Source organism: Rhineura floridana, chromosome 1 (assembly GCF_030035675.1).
Source record: "Rhineura floridana isolate rRhiFlo1 chromosome 1, rRhiFlo1.hap2, whole genome shotgun sequence".
Taxonomy (NCBI): domain Eukaryota; kingdom Metazoa; phylum Chordata; class Lepidosauria; order Squamata; family Rhineuridae; genus Rhineura; species Rhineura floridana.
The window spans coordinates 204057750-204084228 of record NC_084480.1 but is presented as its reverse complement, the minus strand read 5'-3'; the positions used below and the strand labels follow the sequence as shown (position 1 = coordinate 204084228).

At 43.0% G+C, this 26479-nt stretch overlaps 1 protein-coding gene across 1 annotated transcript in view; it reads right to left on the bottom strand.

Annotated features, from left to right (window-relative positions):
• Nucleotides 1-401: 401 nt before the first annotated feature.
• Nucleotides 402-26479, bottom strand: part of PHLPP1 (PH domain and leucine rich repeat protein phosphatase 1) — a 189724-nt gene continuing 163646 nt past the window's right edge. The window contains exons 12-17 of the mRNA XM_061590314.1: nucleotides 23704-23866; nucleotides 21365-21495; nucleotides 12878-12982; nucleotides 7272-7466; nucleotides 6203-6431; nucleotides 402-2789 (exon numbers count right to left, since the gene is read on the bottom strand). Of these exons, the coding sequence (XP_061446298.1) occupies nucleotides 1668-2789; nucleotides 6203-6431; nucleotides 7272-7466; nucleotides 12878-12982; nucleotides 21365-21495; nucleotides 23704-23866 (1945 nt within the window). The 3' untranslated portion in view covers nucleotides 402-1667. The remainder of the gene's footprint in view (nucleotides 2790-6202; nucleotides 6432-7271; nucleotides 7467-12877; nucleotides 12983-21364; nucleotides 21496-23703; nucleotides 23867-26479) is intronic.

Here is a 26479-nt window from a genome sequence, read left to right as displayed (position 1 = left end):
CAGTACATGCTAAAGCAGAAAGCCGCTTTTCAAGGTACATTTTTGGTTAATTTGGGCTAATTTTGGAAATTAGGTTTCTGTTCCAGTCATTCACAACATTCTGTTCTCTAGTTAAACTTCCTCCAACAGGTACACTGCTCCAAATTTTCCCATAATGCCTCTCATATCATACACACATGCATACTTGGAAATGTAAGTTATTCTTGGGAATAACTTATATTAACTATATAGAATTCCCTCTCTCCGTTTCAGCATGGGAATTTTTCAAGAGCTTTACAGAAGACAATGCAATGCCAGAATCTAATCTATTAATTGCTGCAATAAAGAATCTGAGAACTTTACTTCTCTAGCATCAACTTTACACAGAGGCATCGAACATCAAGCATATCGCAGACTACAAGTATTTGTAAATTTTTGTATTTATTATAACAAAAATTATGACATGTTCATTTGTGCATTCTTCTTTTAATATAACTCTTGGTATGTAAATGATCTACAGTAAATGAACTCTATACAATCATGCTGGTTGTGGCAGCAGGGAGGAACACACAAAAATGTGCCTGCGAAAGTTAATGGTGAAGAAAGACAAAAAATAAAGTAACTTGGGTGTTTGTGGCCCAATACCCACCTAATTCCTACACAGCAAGTGGCAGCTGCATTCTACTAACTTTATGTGGATGGTAGCTCGAAGAATGAACCAATCATTTAGGGGCAATTTCACACAAGAGCAAACACACCCTCGGTGGCTTAGGCCCAGCCAACCCAGATGGCAACTGGACATGGCGGCATAGACACAATGGGTCAACCAGGGCCCGCACTCTTCAACCCAGCTAACCCACTGGGAGAGCCTCAAGTTTGTACAATTTCCCTGCTCTCCAGGTTTGGTTGCATCTCAGGTTGCCAGTGGGAATTTTTTGACAAGACATGCGAAAACACTCTGGGGGGTGGGGAGGGGAAGCAAACAATCAGTTTATCAGGTTGCGTCCTCCTGCCAAGACTACAAAACATTTGAAGCTGTCACTATACAACACTGAGTTATTTACAGGAATTTCCCAATCAGCTGTTCTCTCAGAGAAAATTAGTGAATCTCAGTGACTTAAAGTCGCCTGAAAGAGTAAAAGCAACTCCTAGGAGTTAGTCTCCATAATTCTACAAATGTCTATCCATTTTCAAGACCAAAAAAGCCTTTTTTCTCTCTCAAAGAAATACAGTATTACAATATTACTTAATCATTTAGCACTGGCAATACTGCCCTGTTTTCCAAACAGACCCCCCAAAATGAAAAACAAAACAAAACCCAAAACAGAACAATTTTAAAAAATATTACATCGACATCATCAGTTTTCTCTGCAATATATTAAACCTTTTGTATTTTATTTTTTTCCTCCACTTTTTTTTTTTTACATTTGATATGTTAAGGAAGGGGAAGAATTAAACTAATTTAATTCTAACTGGTGAAACATTACTAAAAGACGGGAGGAGGGGAAATCGGTGATTATTACAGCTAACAAACAAGAAGCAGCTGCAGTTCTCAGTAGAGGGGAAGAGTCATGGGAGAGAAAGTGGGACAAAAACTCTTTGCCTCTCCTTCCTACCCTGCAAGTGTCATACAAACCTAAGGAGCCTCTAGCTCTCAATGTCTGGTTAGCTTATTTCAGTCAGCTTGGTCATAGTGGCGTGTCGTAATAATCTGGCAGCTGGTCCATCTGGTATTGCCGCTGTTGGTGTTGCTGCTGCTGCTGCTGTTCGTGGTGTTGTTTCATTATCTCCTTGACCTCCTCCTCAAGCTCTGGCGGGATGATGAACTGATCATCTGGATCTGGCTGAGCTGGGGCTGCAAAGTAGCCCCCAGTTTTTCTGAGTGGCGCATCAGCTGCCACTTCTATGAGGTTGTGGCTCCTCTCCTGAGGCGCTACAGAACCGTTGCCTCTGCGGCGCCCAATGGTACCTGTGGCGGAAGGATCAGCCTTCCTAAGGAGGCATGTATCCTCTTCGTTTGCACTAATGACAATGCCCTCGTCGCTGGCTTCTACCGGGGCCTGCAGCAGCTGCTTCTCCTTTGTTCGGCCACAGTGGATGTCCACCTCCACTTCTACTCTACTGCCATTGGAAAAGACCCCTTCAATGGGCTCCTCATCATCACTATCAAGGCCATTGTCTGAAAAGGCGCTGGAGAAAGTGGCGCTGGACAGCTGCCTTTGGAAAGAGCTGGAGAGACAGACCGGGTGGAGCATGCAGCGCTGTTCACTAGGGTAGGCGGGGCTGTTTTCATTCATGGCTACCTGAGGTGGCTCATCGGAGGCCGTAGACCCCACCTCACTGCTCATTTCAGAAGTTGAGATCTCACTGCTGATCTCAGATGCCATCCCGCTGCTAGAGGAGGGCATTCCTAATGCATCAGAAGGCTTATCTTTAATGACCACATTGACTGACTGGGGGAAGATGCCTGGGCTGGGTGGAGGGATGCCATTTAGCTCACAGCAGCAGAAACTGTCTTCGGTTACATTGAGCTGAACAACCACAGCGCTGAGACTGTCGTTGCAGCCATAACTCTGGGCCAGCGTGCAGAGTTTCTTGGCAGCTCCCAGAGCATCCGGCACGTTCCTGACAGCTTCCACAGCTTCATCAATGGACAGGCTGTCCCACAGGCCTTTGCTGCCCAGAATGAAGAATTCATCCTGAGGAGTCAAAGTGATGGACTGTACGTGAGGACGAGGAATCACACTCGGGTGAAGGAAGGTGTATCCCAAGATTCTTGTTGAGTCTGTCACACCATTCACTTTGCCATCCTGGAAAGAGGAAGGACGACAGCCTTATTGTTGGGAACATTTTAATTGTTAACAATACTCAACACTTAATACTGGGGGAGGGCGGAGCCAAAAGGGCATATATTGACCATGGCCCAGTTTTCGCAGAACTTTCATCCTCACAACAAAGGGAGCTATGTAGCATGAGAAAATAAACTACTACTTCAACAAGTAGTGGACGTGGGTTCAAGAATCGGGGAGTTGTATTGAGCAACTCCCCTATGAGGAAAGGCTGCAGCATTTGGGGCTTTTTAGTTTAGAGAAAAGGTGACATGACAGAACTTTATAATATTGTGCATGGTATTGACAGAGTGGAAGTTTCTCTCTCTCTCTCTCTCTCTCTCTCTCTCATAACACTAGAACTTGTGGAGATCCAATGAAGCTGAATGCTGGAAGATTCAGGACAGATAAAGACAGTATTATTTCCAAACAATGCATAGTTAAGCAACGGAACTCGCTCCCAGAGGTGGCAGTGATGGCCACCAGCTTGGATGGCTCAAAAAATGGATTAGACAACTTCATGGAGGATAAGGCTATCAGTGTCTACCAGCCATGATGGCTAAGTTCTACCTCCAGTGTCAGAGGCAGCATGCGTACCAGTTGCTGGAAAGCGCAGGAGGAGAGTACTCTTGTGCTCATATCCTGCTTGTGGACTTCCCTAGGGCATCTGGTTGGTGACTGTGAGAACAGGGTGCTGGTCTAGACGGGCGTTTGGCCTGATCCAGCAGGTTCTTTGTATGGTCTTATGTTTAACTAAGTTCAACTCAGAGTAGACCTGTTGAAATTCATGAACCTAAGTTAGTTATGTCTAATAACTTCAATGGCTCTGCCCTTAGTAGGACTAGCTCTGGATACAACCCTGAAGTTGCTGGTTCCTCCTGTTTCCTGTTCATTTTGGCCCAGTGACAAGGTATAACACCTGACACAGAGATAAAAAAGTTGCTGGCATATCTTGATTGTCCAGAATGAAGGAAGAGACTGTGCTTGCCATCATAGGGTGGCTGCTTCCACCTGCCATGCCCCACCTTCCTGCCCTCATAAGGGAGCACCTGCCAGAAGAATTGTGAGGGGGATTTCTAGCCTTTCGAATCTAGCAACCCCGCCTTCTCCTGACTTTTACACCTTACTGCTATCATTAGCTTTCCGGATGCTTTGGGATAACAATTGGCCTGCTAGGAAGCGTTAGACTCACTGAATGTTCTATTAAAATTAATATACTTTTAAATAAATGGTTAATTGTTGAACTGTTAGTGCTGCTGTGGTATTATAATTTTATTTTTTTAAATTCTGTTTACTGTATTGTATTTAGATAAGTCATTTTTTTGGTAAACCGCTTTGAGCATAAACATGTGGAAAATGCAATATATAAACAAATATGACTGACAATTTGAGATCACAATGCAACACAAATGGCAGCTCAAGGTTGGACAGAGAAAGAAAAGGAAAAGGGGGGGGGAGTTTCATGTTCCAACCAAGGCATGAAAGTATGGTCAGTGATATGTGCTAAGAGGCCTATAGGAAACACTTGTTTCAGCTACATGGCCTATAAAATAGAAAGGTGGAAAGGAGTCCCATATGGATTTAACTACAGACTACTCCCAACCGATACTCTGCTCCAGATACCTTCAATGTTCAACATAAAATGTACACATGGGCACACACCATAGTATATTTGAACAACTGGGGGATAATTTGGCAATAGCTCTCTTTTCCTCAGCCATACCAAGCCAAAATTATTAATCTACACTTCATACAGGGGAAATGACACATCTATATCAAGCATGCAGGCTGCCACAAGAACTGTATGTGTGTGGGGGTGGGGGTGTCTAATCCTGTTTGTTTTCAGTAAGCTGTACTGGAGTGAAATTGTTTTCACACGCCCCAGTTACTTACTACATTTTCTCTTTAGATATGAGATTTCCCAAATGGCTGTGGATTAACATCTGAGGGGGGAAATCTGTTTAAAATGCAACTCTTGGAGACATTAATGTCATGTATATATTAAAATTCCAAGGTTCTGGCTGGTTTATGATCCTAGCAAGTCAAGGTAAGAACAGACTACCTTGGCTTATTTGCTGATGTCTGCTGGACATAAAATGAGGGGACCTGGTAAAAACAGAGAAATCTCTTTTTTTAAGGAGTATCTTGTATACCTGATGAGCTTTAAACACTATAAATAATGTCCTAAGAAGTTGGAAATACGTTAAGTGGGTGCTACATTTGAAGGCTGAGCAGGGATCCCGGTACTGTTTTCATAAGCAAAATACTAATTCCTGGATGCTACACTGCAGTAGAGTAGGAAACTCTTCCTTTTCAGTCCTCTGCATTTTGGGTGAAACTCCTGCCTTATGGGGAGTGGTGGTGAACATGTAGGTGGTATGCAAAGAGCACGCAGCTTTCTCCCTTTTCTAATTAATAGAATTTTTGCTGTTCTATGTGTATTTATTTTTTATTTGAAAAGAGGAAACTGGTGCTATGCCTCAAACCCTTGAAGCTGGTGTTCTCACATTCCTCCCGGGAGTTGCTGCTTAGTCTCTGAGCCGCTTTGGAGTTTTAACAGATACAAGTGACAGATTGAGCATGTGTCCACTGGTAGCCCTTAATGGGAGAGTGGGACATGTGCATTTAATTTCCCCCTTGTGAAGTAGATGGAGAAGGCTTGTTTTCTCTTGCTCCAGAGGGCAGGACTAGAACCAATGGGGGGGGGATGGCAAGGCAGTAGACTTCAGCTAAGCTTTAGGAGAAACTTCCCAATGGCAGGTGCTGCTCAATGGTGGAACCGGCTTCCTTGGCAGGTGGCAGGCTCTCTTTTGCTGGGAGGTATTTAAGCAGTAAGTCTGGATGGCCATCTGTCAGGGATGCCATAGTTGCATCCTGCATTGCATAGCTCGCAATGAGCCAGGGGGTTGATTTCCAGGGGCCCTTCCAAATCTATGACTCTATGGCAGCAAAAAATGAACAAGATAAACTTGGGTTATTGACCACATGCATTTCAGAAGGCAAGTGCATACCTGAATTTGTTAGCCTGAGATAGTCCTCATTCCTGAGTGTGAGTGAGAGTGCGTGTGTGTACACATATGCGTGAGCAGCATTCCCCATTGCTTTTGACCTTCCTGCTAGGTCACCATATTGAGAAGGACCTAGTTTCTCTCATTAGCTAACATCTAGGCTTTTCCCCTTCAGCTTTGTTTGGGAAAGGCTTTGAATGCTAAGGGACGCAGCTTCTCTTTCAGGAAGCTAGGCCCTCATCCCACTCTTTATATTAAGCAGCTGCTTTGGTTTCCGTTTGTCCCGTCTTTCAGCTACAGCTGAAAATGTGTGCAAAATAACAGAAAGGAATGCAGAGCAACCTTCAGATCCTTCCCCCCACCTTGCCTCGCAACCCAATTTCTTACTTCTGTGATGATGGCCTTATGCTGCTTGATCCTCCTTAGCTCTTCTTCACAGTTCATCATATAAGACCTGGATAAAGGCAGAGGTTTGCCATTCCTGCAGAGAACAGATTGGCACTTCCCCACATTTGCAGAGGTTAATGTGAAGCATCCACCTGGGTCTATTGGGTCATGCTTTATGTGGCAAAGGACAGCAGAGCCTCCAAGCTTCTGCCCAGCAGTTCCAAGTTTCCTAAAATTTCAAGAAAAACAACATTGGTATATAGCAGGTTCAAGGGGGTGTGGGAGGGAAACAAAGATGACACAGTTAAAGTCAGGCTCCTTACAAGTATCAGTTCTCATGTTTTGGCACAGAAAACAAGGAAACACCTGCCGAAACAATGTCATCCATGCCACACATTCCATGAAGCATCCAGATGAGCTACAGTTCAGATCCTACACTCTCTTATTAGTAGGACCACCACTGACATTTCATGTACGTTTTTGGGAGGGGCCAACAACTCGGAACACTCACTCTGAACAAACCTCAGATTCAGTTCCTGGCATCTCGTTAAAAGGCAGCAAGTGATGGAAGAGACCATGAAAAACTGCTGCCAGATAGGACAGACAATACTGAGCTGCCTGAACAAATCTGACTTGGTTTGGGCCAAGACATCCCCACCTGACAATCACATGACATCATCTGTGGCATCAGGTGTGGAGGGTAAGGAGGAGGCTGGACTGGGGTGAATCAGAAGCCCATTTCTGATTCAGCAGTCATTGGGACTCCAAAGCAGAACTTCAAAGCAAAGCCCTGCTCACAGCTTTGGGACTTCCAGGATCAGAAGCAGCTGGCCTCTGAGCACCAGCTGCGAGACAGCAGCAGCAGGAGAGGGACATTTCCAGAGGCATTGGGTTGGCTAATGTGGGAAACAGGATGCTGAACTAGACAGGCCTTTGGCTTGATCCAAGAAGGTGAAGGAGACCAGAAAAAGGAAACCTATTCAAAGGATTTGGAGTGGATGGGGCATGTTGCCCTGTCAAAGGACAGATGTCTATGGACTGACCTGCAACCTTTGATACATAAACTCACCTCTGCATTACAATGAAAGTGTTAATCATGTATTCCTCTTCACTCTTGGTTTTCTGCAGCTCCTCTGCCAAGATGTCACTCATGGTACACTGCAGAAGGTAAGGTACTTCCACATTGCGGTCTCCATCAAAGACACCATAGAGGGCTTCCCGGTTGTCACAGAAATTATTGGCGGAAAGAGCTGCCACACACAGCCTGCAGAAAACAAGAGGGGTGGAGGGAAAACCAAAGCAGTTTAACAAAAATGCACTTTCCCAGGGCAAATTTCCCACAAAAGGTTTCTGCTGCCAGGTTATTAAGCTTCATCCTCCCCCTTACCACCACCATTTTATGGATCATGAAAACAAATTCATTTAACACACAAGTCTACTGAGACTTTTACAGTCCAAAAGGAAAAGAGGTGCTTAACCTGAAACCAAGGTGGAGAATTTAGTACTTGGTAATAATATATGTACACATCAATATATTATTCCCAAGGAGAGCACATATATGTATACAGTGTGGTGTAGTGGTTCGAGTGTTGGACTAGCACCTGGGAGACTAGGGCTCAAATCCCCATCCAGTCAAGAAGCTCACTGGATGCCCTTGGATCAGACACTGTCTCTTAGCATAACCAATCTCATAGGGTTGCTGTGAGAAGACAATGAGGAGAGGGATACAAATGTTGCAGATATATAGATATATATGAGAGAGAGAGAGAGAGAGAGAGAGAGAGAGAGAGAGAGAGAGAGATCCCAGGTTTTTTGGTGTCTGAGATGGAAAATGAATGCACCTACCCTATTCGCTCTCCAGCCAAATAAAACGTATTAGTGCATCTAACTGACCACTTTGCAATCCTTATATTTCCTCAACCCCTTATAAATGTGTGGCTGCCACACAATGTCTCACTGTCAATCCATCAACACAGGAGTATTTTTTTATTATTATACAGAATGAAACACCTGAGAGCTAATGTTAAGGAAACAAAATATCAAAAAAAGAAACAAAGCATCAGGTTTAATTACAAAGCACCTATTAATGCAGAAGAGCATGTTTCTCCCTCGGTGTGCTCTACCTGAATGCAGTGATACTTCTGATTATTAACTCAGTTATTTTTCCATGCAATATGGCTTATTTGGTATGCAGCAATTAAGAGAAGGAATTGAAAGAGGATGATGCTGTAGATAGATATAGATAGCAGAACAATTTCCAGCACTGAAGAATTATTATATTAAGCCTCCTGAAACAGAGTCTCCTTGAGATGTCAAGATCTGCTTTTAGTCATCATCTCCTTAAAATGTGGATAAGAGAACCATGCCATCTAACCATTTCACACTACAATTACATCCCCTGTTGGCTGCCACTATTTCCGCAGTAGCATCTCTGGTTTTGCTTGGAAAATATGGGGCAGCCTGTAATAGCCTCTTCTGAAATTGAAGGGTTCCATTTAATCTCTTACACCCCTAGCCTAAGTCTGAGTTTCTCAGCACACAAAAGGTCAAACCTGTGCAGTTAAGTGCGGGCTTAAGAGTCTCCATAACAATGCTCACCTTTTGGGGTCTAGCATGATGGTCCAATGCAGTATAAAGCAGGGCTATAGGTGCTATAGATAGATAAAACACAAGAGGTGGTATCGAGTGCAGAATTCAGCTGAGGATTTCAGCTTGCATGGATTTTATTTTTTTAATTAAGTTTCTAGCCGTCATGGTTGTGAAGATATGCTTGCAAGTATGTGCACAATGCCTACTGACAGCACAGAAGTCTGGAGTGGCTGAATAAGATCTTACAAGGCTTGGGGCTCCAGAGGTCTCAATGTTGCTCCCCATGGCTGTCAACCCCAGTACTTGAGGAAATTATGTAGATTTTGCTCACGAAGACGGGGAGGGGGAGTTTTTCAAGACTTTCTTCCAGTTAAAACATGGAAGAAGTTTTGGAATGATATCAATAGATATGCAGTGCTCATGTTCATACATAATACTAAGCCAAATCTGGCTTAGCATGAATGCACTGGCTCAAGTGTGGCTTAGCATGTTGTCCAAACCTGGGATCATGATTAAGCTCTCTACTCCTTAACCATGACCTGTAGCCAAGATTTTTTCTTGAATGTACTGGCTCCCAGAGAAGAGCTCACAAAGTGGTTTCAGTTTCTTCTCTGGGAGCTAGCACTTTCATATGGACCTGGTAGTCCAGGGGTAGCCAATGTGGTGCCTTCCAAATGTTCTTGGACTCCAACTCTGATCAGTCACAGCCAGCATGACCAACGATGGGTGTTGGAATCCAACAACATCTGGAGGGCACTACATTGGCTATACCTGCTGTAAGCCAAGAATTTGGCTTACCATGATGTGCAAACTAGACCATTATCTATATCTTTGAGAGAAAGCTCAATTAAGCTATGGGCAAAGTAGTATTTACCTCCTTTAAGGTTATGTATCTATGATTTATAAAACTGTTATGGCAGCTGTTGGAAGCACAGAAAAGAAACAGCAGATTTTATACATTGCTGGTTGACCTTTCCAGAAGCAAGGAGATTTTGACAGGAAATCACCTTCAAAATCAGTAAATTCTTAAAATATACTGTTTCTTTAGACCCCCAATATTTTCTTGCTAACTTACCTGATGGATATAGCATCAAAGAAAAAAAAACTACACTTTTATATAATACTAACAGCAAGAATGCTTTATGCTAAACACTGGAAAAGAACAGAAATCTCTTGCTTAAAAGAGTGGTTTAATTAAATTATGGGAACTGGCAACTTTAAGTAAAATAACATGGATTTTTACATCAAGACAAGGAAAACAAAGAATAAACCAATCCAAGCAAGAATGGGAGTTGTTTACTTTTGGAATGTGAAGCAAGCCATGAGAGGATGCAATCCCTTTTCTTTACTGTAATGTTCAGATTAGTTCAAGCACCAGTTGCCTTTTTCTTCTATATCTGTTATTTTTCTTCTGTATCTGTTAGTTACCCTTTGCTCCTCTCCCTTCCTCCTCCACTTTTATAATATTTTTTCTTTTTTCTGTCTTTTCTTTAGTGATAATTAAGCTGGGATTGGAACATAAACCTATTTTTAAGGGTTTTTTATGTAAATGTGCCATTTTTTAAAAAAATGATCGAGCTTTTCTTGGTGCAGAATTTGGATAGCTTGAGAATTAGTTTTATGCCATTACCTTCTCTTTTCTACTCATATCTCACTCTGCCCACCAAATGCTTCTCTGGGGAATAAGCAGATTTGAGGATGTACAGATGATACTAAGAAAGGCAGTTACAGAAATGAGACCAAACAAACGGTACAAGATCAGGCAGCCACCTGAAATTTTGACCAGAGTGCGGAGAATTGTGGGGGGTGGGGCAGCATGGCTGGCAGCAGAGTTGGACCACTAGGCTCTGCAGCCTGTCTGCCTTTGCCATACTATCTGGTGTGGAATGAGAATCTGCAAGGCCATTAACAGCAAAGCTTGCCTACATCTTACTACAGAGAGGGCTAAGCATCTACAAGGGGTGGAACTAATGTGATATTATAGGTTATTCAAAGATGGCCTCAGTGCTCCATGCACATTGCCATCAATCAGTTGAGGGACTTTCCAAAGGTGGGACCAGAAAGGGTGGCAGCACAACTGGACTGCAGGGGCAATGCAAATTATCCATGCCTACATTATTGGTTGTTGTAGAATAGGCTTGTTGTTTCTAGGTGTACATGCAGTTAATCAAGGACAGCATTTGTGATGTGACACTAGCCCAGACAGAACATTAATAAAGTCACAAACAGATGATCAGCCCTTGCTTGGGAAGGACAGCTGAGTGCTTTGTACTGAGTGAAGTTTGCACAGACACTGAGCAGCAAAATCTGATCCCTGAGCCCTCACACGGCTGCACTTCTGAAGCAGTCAAGACCAGATTTTCAGCTAATCCTCTAAGCTAAGTAGGATTGACCGTATCACAGACGCCTTTACAGATGGGACTAAAAGTAGGTGAGAGACTCAATGAAGGTATGCTGCATTTTTCAAAACATGCACACTGTTGCTGCAGACTGTGGATACGCAAAGAAAAATCAAAAGCTCTGTGGCTAACTTAGAAGAAGATACATGCATGAGGCACTTGGACATTCTTTGGAGTCCAATTTGCATCATAAAATGTCTTAACCAGAGAAGGACTTGATTAAGAGGAAGGACTGTGGCTCAGCAGTAGAACGCAGGTTTTGCATGCCAAACGTCCTATATTCAATCCCGAGCATCTCCTGCCTGAAACCCTGGAGAGCTGATGCAGTCAGTATCAACAATACTGATCTAGGTGGTCCAAGGGTCTGGCTTGGTACAAAGCAGCGCCCCATATTCCAGAGGTGAGAGGATATTTAGAATCTTGGATAGTGGAGGTAAGGTGGGATGAATCAATGGAAAACGTCAGACTGAATAGGGATAGTTGAAAGGGCCGTTTAGATGCAAGCCAAGGATTTGAGAACAGATGGAAGAACAGAGCCACTGCTGATATTACATATATTAGGTACAAAAAATTACAATATTTTTTCTATTTAATTATACACCAACACTCTCATATCATATACAAGAACATCTGCACAGTAGGCCCTTTGGAGGGGAAATGTACTCCTCTTTTTCATATAAACTATTAAACTAATATAAATAAATTGGTTCCACTCCCTGGAGATAAGGCAGGAAAGAATACCAAACTCAAACAGTCCTTCCCTAAACTGGATTTTGAGATTTTTCAAACTTGGAGCAACCTGGCAGCACATTCGACCATGGTAGAATTGTAATATTGGAAGCAAGTCTGAGAGTAGAGCCTTACAGACATGATATAGAATTTATACATTGTATTTCAGAAGTGATTCTAGTCAACAGGAGCTTAGCCATGCCACTTAGAAAGATGAGTTAAAGGATTATTTGGAGGCCCCACACCTCTCATTGATGTGGCGGAACACTCTCCTTGCCTGCGTTCCACAGGCACCCTTGAGTAATAATCACTCAAATTCACACAGAGCGAGTTATTTCCACTATTCCAGCTGCTGACCTCATATACTGGATAAGGACTTCCCCCCAGTCATCCACTGTATCCTTTGGAAGTCTGGTTTGCTACTTCATGACCTCAAAGGATCTGCTGTGTCTTTAATTAGTTGCAATGATGGCAAGGAGAAGGTAGGCAAGTATAGCTTCTTCCATCACAGTGCTGGGGAAACCACACATCTCAAACATTATTGTATCTAGTATCAGCGTAAGTTGCAAGGTGTATTTGTTGAAACAATTAGCTAGTTGCAGATGTAAGGTATATTTGCTATGGTAAACATGCATAAAGAGTTACAAGAGCAGGAATTGGCATCCCAACATTTCAAATTGGTGACAACTGGGAAAAACAGTCCAGCTTCTCTACACAGAATAACAGGTACCTGTTCTAAGCTATAAGCAATTTCAAAGGAGTCCGGCACAAACAGGTGAAGAGATTCTCTCTTCAGAAACACAGATCAGCCCTTGGGAGATTACACAACATCATGGACCCAAATTAGGTTAGCTATAGGATAGCTAACCTAATGATTAATCCGGGAAAGTGGTCCACCCAGGTTTTATTATATTGACAGATAATGCTGATTAGCCTTTTGCTAGTATGAAGGGCTTACTTGTTTTTAACTCCTGATGCTTCAGTATAACCATGGCTCCACACTGCTGGGGCTCCAGAGGCATCTCCGACTGAAGGCTGGTCAATCTTGAAACAACGAATATTACTACAATGAGAAGCAAAACCCCCAAAGCATTAATGTTTCATGTGCCAAGGATACAGCAGTCTCAACATATTTTGCTTATTTCATTATATTTGCTATATTTAAAGTTGCTTTTTAAGGAGTGCATTTAGTACAGCAGTTGTGAGACCCTGCATACAGAAAAAGGGAACCAGGCAGTAGTCTACAAAAGCAGCCATCTTTGCTTTTGTAAAAACCTCTGTTGTCAAATATGACAGAACAGTAAAGGAAAAAAGGGGGAGGTATAAGGCCAGACAATTAGTTGCCTGGATGTTGCATTACAAAAAATGCAGTAAATGGAGATAAAAACTATTTTTCCCTTACTTTGAGATACTTGCATTATGTTTGCACTATTTCACTACTATTTGACTTTCCTTCCTATAGAATATATTATCTTTGCTGTTCAGCCAACAGCAGCTCACAGTCTATAAAGATCCGAGTGCACAACCATCTTATCCCAATAGAAATTACACCCAGGGTAGCTTCACACCTTAGTATGGTCTTGTATTTGTTGGCAGCTCTCACTTGACAATCACACAATCACCACAAAAGGATGTAATCCCAAGTCCCTGTGCCATGCATCACCCTTGAATTTTTCTAAGAAGAAAAGAGAGGCACCCCAAACCCTGAAACTGTGTCACTCTCATATCTACCCCTTCTCCTGAACACCAAATAGCCCTACATTATGTAGATTCTACAGTATATTGTAACAATATCAGATCTCCACTCCTTTCTTCCTCCTTTCAAATAAACTATATAACCCAAGCAACAGTTAACCTTTGGTCTGAATTTTCAGGCATTTGAAACAACAGGCAGCATAACATGGCCTTCAGAAGGAGCCAACCCATTTTATGAATGTACTGCGGGGGACAGCTGGGTGATTGCCTAATTGCTGCATGCTCTAGCATGGTAGCAGTTCAGAGGTCAAGGCAAATGCCTTTAAGAGCACCATAGGTGCATGAATATAAATATATGGAGAAAACATGTGATCCAGCTATATAGACATGCCTTTCTGACACCTCCCTCCGGAACTGGCTAAGGAACATAAGAAGAGTCTTGCTGGATATAACAGCATCCAGTTCCCTTTGGTGGGCAGCCAAGAGACTATGGGAAGCCCACAAGAAAATGCTGAGCGCAACAGCTCTCTCCCACTGTTGCTTCCCAGCAGCTGATATTCAGAGGCAAGCAGCTTCTGATCCTGGAGGTAACATATAGCTGTCGTGACTAGCAGCCACTTCCATGAATTTTTCTAATCTTTTAACTGATGGCCATCCCCATATCCTGCATGAAGAAAATTCCATCTTTCATAGAATAGTAGAGTTGGAAGGGGCCTCAAATCTACCCCTTTCATCGATGCACAATGTGTCAAAGTCTGTCCTGACTCTCCTCAGGATGATCCTTGGGTTCTAGTATTTTATAAGAGGGAGAGGAAAAAAGGCTCTATCCACTCTCTCTATACCATGTCGCAAGTCCCCGGGGCAACTCTCCTTTACTCTTAACTAGCAGGGGGCCTCACATTTGGGGGGGGGGGACAGGAGAGAAAGTTCTTTCATTTCCACTACTTCGCTTCCCCAACTCAACAGCAGCTGAGCTACCCAGTGTCAGGGATGCTAGGTATTTTGGCCCCCATCATATCAATGTCCACAGGTGTAAACACCACTTTCCCCCAAAGGAATAAATGAAAGCCATTTAATTTTATGGAATGCCTTCCCCAATGAGTCTTGCCTGGAGCCTAAGTTAAGATCCTTTTATTCTCCCAGTTCTTTTAGAGCTATGCTTGTCCTCCTGCCCCCCATGGAACAGATTATTTCTCCTGAGTTTTAAATACTGTTATGTTGCTTGTCCTGATTTTAAGGCAGGACGTTGAACTGATTAATTTAGAAAATTGCATTTTAATTTTTTTTTTCAGTTGTATACAATTTGAACTCTTTGGATTGTCCAGAGGACTTTGTTGATTAGGCAGTCAACCAATCTTCTAAACAAACAAGTAAAATAAAATTAAAGTCATGAACTTGGGAGAAAATACCACTGGGGGGAACTGAATCTGTGCCTAATGATATCAACACCTAAGAAGGAAAGTTTGGGGCCTTTTCAACTAGGTGCCACACAGAGCTTAGAAGATTACTTTTAAAAAGTAATAATTTACAGTTACAATTACATGGCCCAATTAAGCAGTAATTACTGTTACAATTGCTCTGAAAGTAACTGATTAGTTTACTTTTTCTCAAAAGTAATCACTACAATTACATTTCAGTTACTTTTTTAAAAAAATGCCTACAAGGTGCTGGCTTTGGCTGCTGCACATCTAAGTAGCCTAAAACAACATTAAAAATAAACACACACATACAGAGGTAGTAGAATAATTCTTTTTATCTATGATAGCAATGGTGGTCTCTCTGCTGGTAAGGGAGGTGGGGGGGAAGCAGAAGCCACTACGCAGATCTTTGCACGTCAAACCAAGTGCAACCCCCCCCCCGCCATCAAGCATAATCTCTCTCACTTAACCACCTTCTGGACCCTGCCCTGACTCCAAGTAAGGGACACTCACCCAAGCAAACATTTTCCCCTGAGATGCAAAAAAGGTAAAATACTGCAAATGCAGCACAGTAGCCAGAGAGGGTGGGGGAGGCCACTTTGTGTGCCAAGTGCAAACACAGTATTCACACACACACACACACACACACGAGAGGGAGGGAGGGAGGGAGAGATTCTTGCCCTCTGGCTCCTTTTTCCCTCCACTCCGTTCTTCAACTCCACCATCCATTTTTTTAAACAATTATTTTCTCCACTCCACCCCGCCTCACTCTCCACCTCCACCCTTGTCACCGTCTACCCATCCACAGAACATGAGGGAAGAGCGATGCTGCACAGAAGCCCAGTTTGAGGCACATGATTTTCATCCACAAATCAGAGGAGCAGAACATTTCAGAACGGTCTGCTACGAAGGCCCTCCTCCGGGTCCCGACTCATAGGGAGGCCCGGAGGGCAGTGACAAGATCAAGGGCCTTCTCAGTGGTGGCCCCCGAACTATGGAATAGTCTCCCCGAGGAGGTTCGCCTGGCGCCGACACTATCATCCTTTCGGCGCCAGGTTAAAACCTTTCTCTACTCCGAGGCATTTTAATTTTTTGTTAATGATTGTAATGTTTGTAATTTGATTTTAGCCTTTGCTGTTTTTAGATTGTGAAATTTGATTTTAGACTGATGTTTTTGTATTATATTGTATTTTATTGTATCTATGTTCACCGCCCAGAGAGCTATTGCTAGTCGGGCGGTATATAAGTTTTAAAAAATAATAATAATAAAAAAAACATTTCCCCTGCTCCCTCCTCCCCCAAGTAATGCCCAAAAGTAATGCCAGAAACATTACAATTACTCCACAAAATTACTCCTAGTTCTATTACAATCAAAATGTAAAGGAATTAATTGCCCACTCGTTCCTCAAAAAAGTAATGAATTACAAGTAATTCGTTACTTGTAATGAATTACTTCCAAGCTCTTGTCCCACACTGCAGCATATTAAGTTTTGTCCCACAGAACTTAGGGGGAGCCTCTTACCTGCATAGCTTTGGCATGGGCTCAAGTTTCTGGCCATGCAAGGGCATGAGAAAATGTTATGCAAAAGAGGTGCACTATCAGACCTCAGGCAGGATTCAGTGAACCTGTGACAAGGACTGGGAAGGTGGGATAACTGAAGGATAGCAGGCATCCCTGGATGCCTACAGCGGGCCGAGACAGGCCTTGCAGTGGGCGTGGACTTTCAGGAAGAATTTGAAGAGAAGTAGCTTTATGAGCATAGCAGAAAGACTACGTTCTATACTGTACTATTATGGCAACTGCAATTCATACAGGACATGTTTATACAAGTTTTTAATGAGGCTCAGAGGAGGGAAGTGATCTCTAGCAAGACCTTGTTTAAAAAAAAAGATATGAACCTGCTGACAATTTCAACCTTTGGAACCTGCAGGTTATAAGGGCTATTTAAGGCTGACTCCCAGCTTCAGAGAGTTCAACAGGAGGCAGAAAAAAGAGGAAGAATGCTTCTGTATTATTTAACTATGCCACGGGAAACTCTATTGTGCAATTTGAGAATAATTTTTTTAAAAAAGCAGTTCTCAGGCTTAAATGACAGCAATAAATTCCAATGAAGGAGAACTTTATCATGATCAGGCTTGAGGTCAGGAATTGCTGAATTCACACTGCCCTGTGTTTAGGAGGGTCAAAAGTGAAGGTTCACACACTCGTGCTTCTTTTGTTGTTGCTGAAAACCACACAACTTTTCAACATTTCAGAAAGTGAAGCAGCTTGTCTATGCACAAGAAGGACAAATTTGAACTCTTAATACAGAAGGATAATTACGACTTGATAGGTATAACTGAAACTTGGTGGGATGACTCCCATGACTGGAATACAGCAATTGAAGGATACAACTTGTTAAAAAAGAACAGAAGGAATAAAAAGGGAGGTGGAGTTGCGCTATATGGTAAAAATATATATCCCTGCACAGAAATACAGGAAGATGAGCTTAGTAGCTCCACCGAGACTATCTGGATTAAAATTAATGGGGCAAGTAATAAAAGGAATGTGGTGCTTGGAGTCTACTACCGACCACCCAATCAAAGAGAAGACGAGAATGTAACTTTTGAAAAACAAATTGCCAATGTTTTGAGGAGCCATGATGTAGTAGTAATGGGGGATTTCAATTATCCTGATATCTGTTGGGAGACAAATTCTGCTAAACACAGCCCCTCCAAGAAATTCCTGACTTGTGTTGGAGATAACTTTCTCCTGCAGAAAGTGGAGGAAGCAACCAGAGAATCAGTTATCCTTGACTTGATTCTAACCAATAGAGATGATTTGGTGGATGAAGTGGCAGTTACGGGAACTCCGGGGGAAAGTGACCACACCATACTTGAATTCTTGATTTTAACAGAAGCAAAAGCTGAGAGTAGCCATACGCACCCTGGACTTCAGGAAAGCTGATTTTAATAAACTCAGAACAATTGTAAGTAAGGTTCCATGGCAAGCGACCCTAATGAGAAAAGGAGTCCAAGATGGGTGGGAGTTTCAAAAAAACGAAATTCTAAAAGCGCAATGGCAAGCAATACCAACAAGGAAAAAAGGGGGGAAACAGCAGAAGAAGCCAATGTGGCTTCACAAAAAGCTTAGAGATGACCTGAAAACAAAAAAGGGCACATACAGGAAGTGGAAAGAAGGCCAGGCCACAAAGAAAGAGTACAGGCAGGTATCATGGAATTGCAGGGACGCTGTCAGGAAGGCTAAAGTTGAGAATGAGCTGAGGTTAGCGAGGGATGCTAAAAGCAACAAAAAGTTTTCTTCAGGTACATCCATAGTAAAAGACAGAGAAAAGAAAAGGTGGGACAGCTACTCAGTGAGGATGGCAAAATGATAACAGATGATAAAGAAAAGGCAGAAGTGCTCAATTCCTACTTTGGGTCAGTGACCCTCCCCGGAAACATGAAATAGAAAGGGCAGGATTGGAGCTTGAGATTGATAGACAAATGGTCAAGGAATACCTAATCACTTTGAACGAGTTCAATTTGGCAGGGCCTGATAAACTGCATCCCAGAGTATTGAAGGACACGGCTGAAGAACTCTCAGAACCGCTGTCTATTATCTTTGCAAAATCATGGAGGACTGGTGAAGTGCCGGATGACTGGAGGAGAGTTAATGTTGTCCCTATCTTCAAAAAGGGCAAAAAGGAGGAACCGGGGATCTATAGACCAGTCAGCATTAACATCAATCCCTGGAAAAACTCTGGAGCAGATTATAAAGCAGTCAATCTGTAAGCACCTTGAAAACAATGCAGTGATGACTAGGAGCCAACATGGACTTATGAAGAAGAAATCCTGCCAAACTAATCTTATCGCATTTTTTGATTGGGTAACCTCCCTTGTAGACTGTGAGAATGCTGTGGACATAATATATCTCGACTTCAGCTAAGCTTTTGACAAAGTGCCCTATGATATGCTGATTAGCCAGCTAGCTAAATGTGGGCTGGATGGAACTATCAGGTGGATTCACGGTTGGCTCCAGAATCATACTCAAAGAGTGCTTATTAATGGTTCCTTCTCAAACTGGATGGAAGTACAGTAGGGCCCCGCTCATACAGCGGGTTACGTTCCGGACCCCCACTGTAAAGCGAAAACCACTCTAAAGTGGATCCCATTGACTTACATTGACCAAAATGGCGGCCGGCAGCAAACAAAACGCCATAAAAGCGGAACAAGTGCTGTAAAGTGGGGCCTTTCTACAATTCACAACTGCTGTATTAGCGGAATGCTGTAACGCGGGGCCCTACTGTAACGAGTGGGGTACCACAGGGCTCGGCGGGACCCAGTGCTGTTCAACATTTTTATTGACTTGGATGAGGAGGTACAGACCATGCTTATCAAATTTGCAGATGATACAAAATTGGGGGACATAGCTAATACCGTGGAAGACAGAAACAAAATTCAAAGGGACCTTGATAGGCTGGAGCATTGGGCTGAAAACAACAGAATGAAATTCAACAGGCACAAATGCAAAGTTCTACACTTAGGAAAAAGAAACCAAATGCACAGTTATAAGATGGGGGATACCTGGCTCAGCAATACGATATGTGAGAAGGATCTTGGAATTGTCGCTGATCACAAGCTAAATATGAGCCAACAGTGTGATGTGGCTGCAAAAAAGGCAAATGCTATTTTAAGCTGCATTAACAGAAGTATAGTTTCCAAATCGCGTGAAGTATTAGTTCCCTTCTATTCAGCACTGATTAGGCCTCATCTTGAATACTGCATCCCGCTCTGGTCTCTGCACTTCAAGAAAGATGCAGACAAACTGGAACGGGTTCAGAGGAGGGCAACAAGGATGATCAGGGAACTGGAAACAAAGCCCTGTGAGAGACTGAAAGAACTGGGCACATTTAGCCTGGAGTAGAGAAGACTGAGGGTGATAAGATAGCACTCTTCAAGTACATGAAAGGTTGTCACATAGAGGAAGGCCAGGATCTTTTCTTGATCGTCCCAGTGTGCAGAACACGGAATAATGAGCTCAAGTTGCAGGAAGCCAGATTTCGACTGGACATCAGGAAAAACTTCCTAACTGTTAGAGCCATATGACAATGGAACCAATTACCTAGAGAGGTAGTGGGCTCTCCGACACTGGAGGCATTCAAGAGGCAGCTGGACAGCCATCTGTCGGGAATGCTTTGATTTGGATTCCTGAGTTGAGCGGGGGTTGGACTTGATGGCCTTATAGGCCCATTCCAACTCTGCTATTCTATGATTCTATAAGGACTTTGGGACTTATACAAGTAATCTGAGTTAAATTCCTGTACGCAGATGAAACAGATTTTGACCAAACTGCCACTTCTTGGCTTGTGAGGAAAGTGCCTCCGGCTTAGCCTGAAGTGCAGCACTTCTAGGAAAAATCTCCCACTAAGACCTTACCTCCTATAAGAAGGCTATATATTTTTGATAATCAGTTATATTCCCTCCCCCATTCTCCAAGCCTCTGTAAGGTCTCTTTCTACAAATGTTTTCAGACAACTCTGTCATCTCTGAAAACAGAAAGCAAAGCACTTTGCACAATTGCTTGGTCTTCCTGCTCATTGTGGCCTCTAAAGGTTGAACCAACACAGTATCGTTGTTAAGAGTGTCGGACTAGAACTTGGGAGGCCAGGGTTCAAATCCTCACTGAGGCACAAAGTTCACTGGGTGACCTTGGACCAGTCACCTACCTACCTCACAGGGTTGAGCTGCTGTGAGAATAAAGGCGGTTGGGCGGGAAGAGAACTATGTATGCTGTTTGGAAGGAAGGTAGGATATGATATATAGGCAGACATGGGCAGACCAGGGGCGGGGGAGAAGAGGAGGAGAGGCCAGAATTATATATTTTGGGAATATTTTGAGTTTAGCATGGGGCATATTGTCTCTCCCTCCCCAGCTAGGTGGGGTGCAGAATGACTCCCTGGATCATAGTAATAACAGCCTCCACCTGCTGCAGCTGCTCTGGGTGGAGAACAAAGGCAGACCTCAAAACCTACCCCCAGGACATGAACTGAGGAGGGGGATGGGGTTAAACAATATGGCATTGTTCGGGTGGAAGAAAGAGGCCTCAGGCAGGAACAAACTGGGAGATCTGTGAGGGATGAACTGGAGCAATTTGCTCCCCTCCAGTAGATGTGCCAATCGTTTAGGACACGTAGCAATATAAGAGGTGGTGAGGACGCAGCACATTTCCACCTCCCTCCCCCTTTCATGGGATGGGCACCTGATGGTTATATACTAGGTGTATTCCTTTCCTATGTGTACGCTTTGTGTACCCTTCTGCCTACTGTGTAATAAAACTGACTGTTCCTTACTTCAATAGCTCCAGGATTTTGTGATCCAGGACAAGTCTGGGGTTTCCAGTCAGGTCTAGTTCCTGCAGCTTTGGAGGCAAGTTTTCAGGTAACGTGACTTCAGACAGCTCATTACAGCTCAGGTCCACACACTGAAGAATGAAGACAGGAAGAGAGAGATGAAGACAGCAGAGAAACAATGTGAGAAAACATGTAGTTCTTAACCAAAATCATATGCTGTCATCCCTGTCTGGCTAAGAAGAATGGCTTAAAACAAAGGCCTGGTTTTCACAAGCAGCGGATGAGATGGCAAACCAACGTCTGGACTGTACCACTTCAGAGATCACCTGCAGGAGCTCGCATAACAGGAGGCTCCTACGTGGCAGTAGGTGTGCAGCATTCTTACACAAAGGTTGCATCTGCATGATCATATCTCAGCTTAAGAAGTTGCGATTGCAATGAGCTACATTTGCCCACACTCACTCACTTCACTCCTCTCTTTGCACAAGCGGGAAAACAAGCTTGGAAACCGCAGTTAACCACAGCTTGCTATTATATCTGAACCAGAAGGCTAGGGTTCATGGCTTCCAAGCCAGTTATGATGTGAAGGCATGGTTTAAAGTTGGCTTTAACTCTTGGCTTCTTTGGGAGTCATTAACTATAGTTTTCCAGTTCTGATGTAACGCAAAGCTGGGGTTAACGGCAGCTTCCTGTCTTAATTCCCTGATCATGTGAACAGAAGGGCAAAGCAGATGCATGCAGGTGCAGGAGGCTTTCTAAACCAGCATGGCAATGAGAAGCATAGGCTAGAATCCTTCTTGACATCTAATTTTCTGTGTCAGAATGTTTTTCTCTCTCATGGGGGAACCTTCCATATGACCCCCCACTTGCTGTCTGAAGGAGTACAGTCCAGAAACAGGTTTACCATGTCATCTGTTGTATGAGAGGACAGGGCCAAAAACTGTCCCGAGTCTACTCTAAGGAGTTACCGCGCTGCATCACAAGAGCACCAGGCACCTCTTTATTGACACACTCCATGAAGTAATCCTTTTGTAATCTTTCACAGCATCAGTTAGACACAATTAAAAATCTGTGATTCCTTCCTCTCGGCCTTCATGCGTATTGCAAAACAAGTAGCGATTTGCCTGCTGTCTTGTGTTATCAGGGTAATTATTCTCCTTAAGTTAACGGAGCACATCAGTATTAAGCGACTTTTAATTAAAAGTAATTTCATGAGTACATAGATTGGCTGAAGGATTCATCTTAAATTAGAGAGAGCTGCTGGTGCTCACAATCAGCCCTTATTATAGACGAGGCTATGGATTTAAAAGTATTTTCAAAAGCTAGTCTTGAGTCAAATAAAATTTTAAAAGCCACAAAGTAAGAGATAATAAATGGCAATGAACTGGAACAATGACAAATTAGATACTATATTGTATAGTGGGGGGAGGCATGGGGGGCCACACACGGAAATAATTTATTAATTATAAACGCCTAAAGTTTCTCAAAGACTTCTTGCTTCTCTTGCACTGCAGAGATGTATGATGAATTTAATCCATGCATACAATTCAGGACAATGTGACAGAAATCCAAAACATAGACACAGCACAGCAGAGCATTCAGAACTTCAGTGAGAGACATAGCTTAAAAGCCATGCTCAACTTAATCAAATTTACTTTATGACCTTCCAACATGAGCCTTGGGATTGGAGTGTGCAACTCTTGGGAATGACTTTGTGGATGATTTAGTATTAGAAGTTGGTAAAGCTATGCAAAAAAAAAAAAAACTCCGACAAGAGGACACACCACCATAGCCCAGCTAGTTGCAAAAAGACTTGCTGAGGAAGATGAAAGGTCTTTCTTTACCTCAAATACACTGTTAAACACACTTTATTTACCCCCAATACACAACTTGCAAAATATCCCAGTTTATGGGCCACTGATGAAAGAATGTTTAACTATGGCCGTGTTTTAAAATGTTTTTAGAATGTTTTGTTTTTTCTTGGTCATTTATGTCTGCCACCCTGGGCTCCTTCAGGAGGAAGGGCAGGATATAAAACAAACAATAAGTAGTAGTAGTGTGTTCCCCACTCACCCCCCACCATAATCCTGACATGTCAAATATCTATTAGCTACCTGGATTCTTCCAGGGAATCTCTCTGCTTCGGTTCAGGCAATATGGAAAATTATTTTGCCTGGACACAACTCAACCTTATTTATATATATACCACTGCAGTGATTGCATGACACCCCCACGCCTTGACAATTGGGGCATTTCAAAAACACTATATTCCCATTACAGACTACTTGTAGACACAAGAGGAGCTTTTCAGGGCACATTATTTAACACAAAATGTGTACCTTGATTTCACCAAGTTGCATGACTTCCGGGAAGACTTCGATACAATTGGAGTGTGCAATCACAGTATGCATGCGTCGACAGTTCATAATAGTTGTGGGAATGGATTTCAGTTTATTTCCACTAACATCAATTTCTTCCAGGTCTTCAAGTTTGGCCATTTTACTATCCACCCCCCCCCCCAAAAGAAAGAAAAGACAGACAAGAGAATACAATTTTGATTTTTTAAAGTACTCAAACACTTTAATTTAAAAGCTGTTACTCTAAGATAAAGGCCAATTTCCTTGAAATGGCAACATTCAATTTGTGGCTCAAACAGAGAGCTCAGCAGTGTGAATTAACTAACATATGACAATAGATACTGACCTCAAAGGAATTTGGTGAAGACAAACAAGAAAAAAGTGGTGCAGATGCTACAGTTGTAAGCAGTTTCAGGCTGTAGACCAACTTAACAGAGTATAGAGTTGGAAAAGGTTCAGAAGAGGGCAACCAGAATGATCAAGGGGATGGAGCGACTCCCTTACGAGGAAAGGTTGCAGCATTTGGGGCTTTTTAGTTTAGAGAAAAGGCGGGTCAGAGGAGACATGATAGAAGTGTATCAAATTATGCATGGCATTGAGAAAGTGGATAGAGAAAAGTTCTTCTCCCTCTCTCATAATACTAGAACTCGTGGACATTCAAAGAAGCTGAATGTTGGAAGATTCAGGACAGACAAAAGGAAGTACTTCTTTACTCAGCGCATAGTTAAACTATGGAATTTGCTCCCACAAGATGCAGTAATGGCCACCAGCTTGGACAGCTTTAAAAGAAGATTAGACAAATTCATGGAGGACAGGGCTATCAAAGGCTACTAGTCGTGATGGCTGTGCTTTGCCACCCTAGTCAGAGGCAGCATGCTTCTGAAAACCAGTTGCCGGAAGCCTCAGGAGGGGAGAGTGTTCTTGCACTCGGGTCCTGCTTGCGGGCTTCCCCCAGGCACCTGGTTGGCCACTGTGAGAACAGGATGCTGGACTAGATGGGCCACTGGCCTGATCCAGCAGGCTCTTCTTATGTTCTTATGTTCCTCAATGCAGGATCCAACACAGCATTCCTGGCAGATGGCTGCCCAGCCTCTACTTAAATGCTTACAACAAAAGAGGGCTCATCACCTCCCTGAGGCAGCCTGTCCCACTGTTAAACAGTGTGTACCATTGCAAAGTTTCTTCTAATGTTTAGCCAAAATCTGCTTCCCAGCAATTACTATTTACTGGATCTACCCCTTCCTTTTGCAGCAGCAAAGAATAACTCCAGCCCATCTTCTACATGAAAGCCCTTCAGGGATTTGAGGACAATTATAATGTCTTCCCCTAATCTTCTCCAGGCTAAGCATACTCAAGCTCTTTCAACCACTCCTCATTGGACTTGGTTTCCAGACCCCTTGCCATCCTCGTTATCATCCTCTGGGGAAAAAGCCACCAGTTTGTCAATGTCCTTCTTAAAATGTAACCCCCTCCCCCATTGAAACAGTACATCAGACATGGTCTGACAGCACAAAACAGAAGGCAATCATTTTACTTCTTGTGATCTTGACATGCTCTTCTGTAAATGTAGTGTAAAACTGTGTTAGCCTTTTTTAGCAGCAGCATCACACTGTTGGCTTGTGTTCATGACAACTCACTGCACTGTGCGCATAGCATGAGATCTATTTTTATATTATCATCTTTGAGTGTACAAACTGATTGAAAGCTGATGCATCAGTCTTACATCTACCTGCTTGCTCCTTATGTGTATCTTCAGTTTTTTATAAAAAGATTGCCTAAATGTATTACTGTCCTACAGCTCCTTGGGTCAAACAAAAATATTCTAACCGCTGAGGGGAAATCACCAGTCACAGAAGTTTCAGAAACAGTGTAGCTTCTGTGAAGTGGAAAGGTGTTTTGGCTGAGAGGAAAATCTTTCAGAGTTCTCAGGTTCTTCCTTTGCAGATGTGGCTCAATTCAAGCTATGCTCACAAAAGAAGAAAGGAAAGAATCAGGATGGCACACTAAGTACATGCTTCCCATTCTTTCCTTTGAAGAAGTCACCTGCTGGGTGGATCCTGTTACCTACCCACATTATACTCTGTGGTAATGCTTGCATGGGGGCATGAATCAGCCCAACAGGCAAAAATAGCAGGTCTCCCTCTTGTTCATCAATCCTTCTCCTTGGGCAATATTGCAAATTCATCCATCAGCTTTCTTCCTTCTCTGGGGTTCTTACAACGTGCCATGAGGCTAGCATTCCTCTATCTCCACTCCTCCTTTGACCTACTACCATCCAGGTAAACAATTAACATTCTGGTCACCCTGCCTGCCTTTGTATACACAATATGAAACAGGGTGGACTCCTTGCCCCCCTCCTTCATAAACCCCTGATCTACTGGATTCCAACAACCTTCGACTGTTCAGGCTTGGCAAGCTATGGTTGCATGTGAAAGAAACACTGGCTGATTCTCCCCCTCTCCTTTTAAAAAGCTTCAACTACTATGCACATTAAAAAGTCACCCTAGGTAGGGAACAAAATATATTTTGCTCTCTAACCAAGATAAAGCTTAACTGCATTTGCTTACATGGATCCCATGCTAGCTTCTTCTCTCTTATACCTCCATTCTGTTTGGTACTTCTGCCTTTCTCTCCCATGCCATGCCATCCTCCCACCTTTTTTCCTCAGCACATCAAAGAAATTGAGATGGTAAGCTGCTTTGAGGGGGAAATACCTGCTTTGTTTTTGTGAGATTTTCTTATTTTGTTAGCCTTTCCA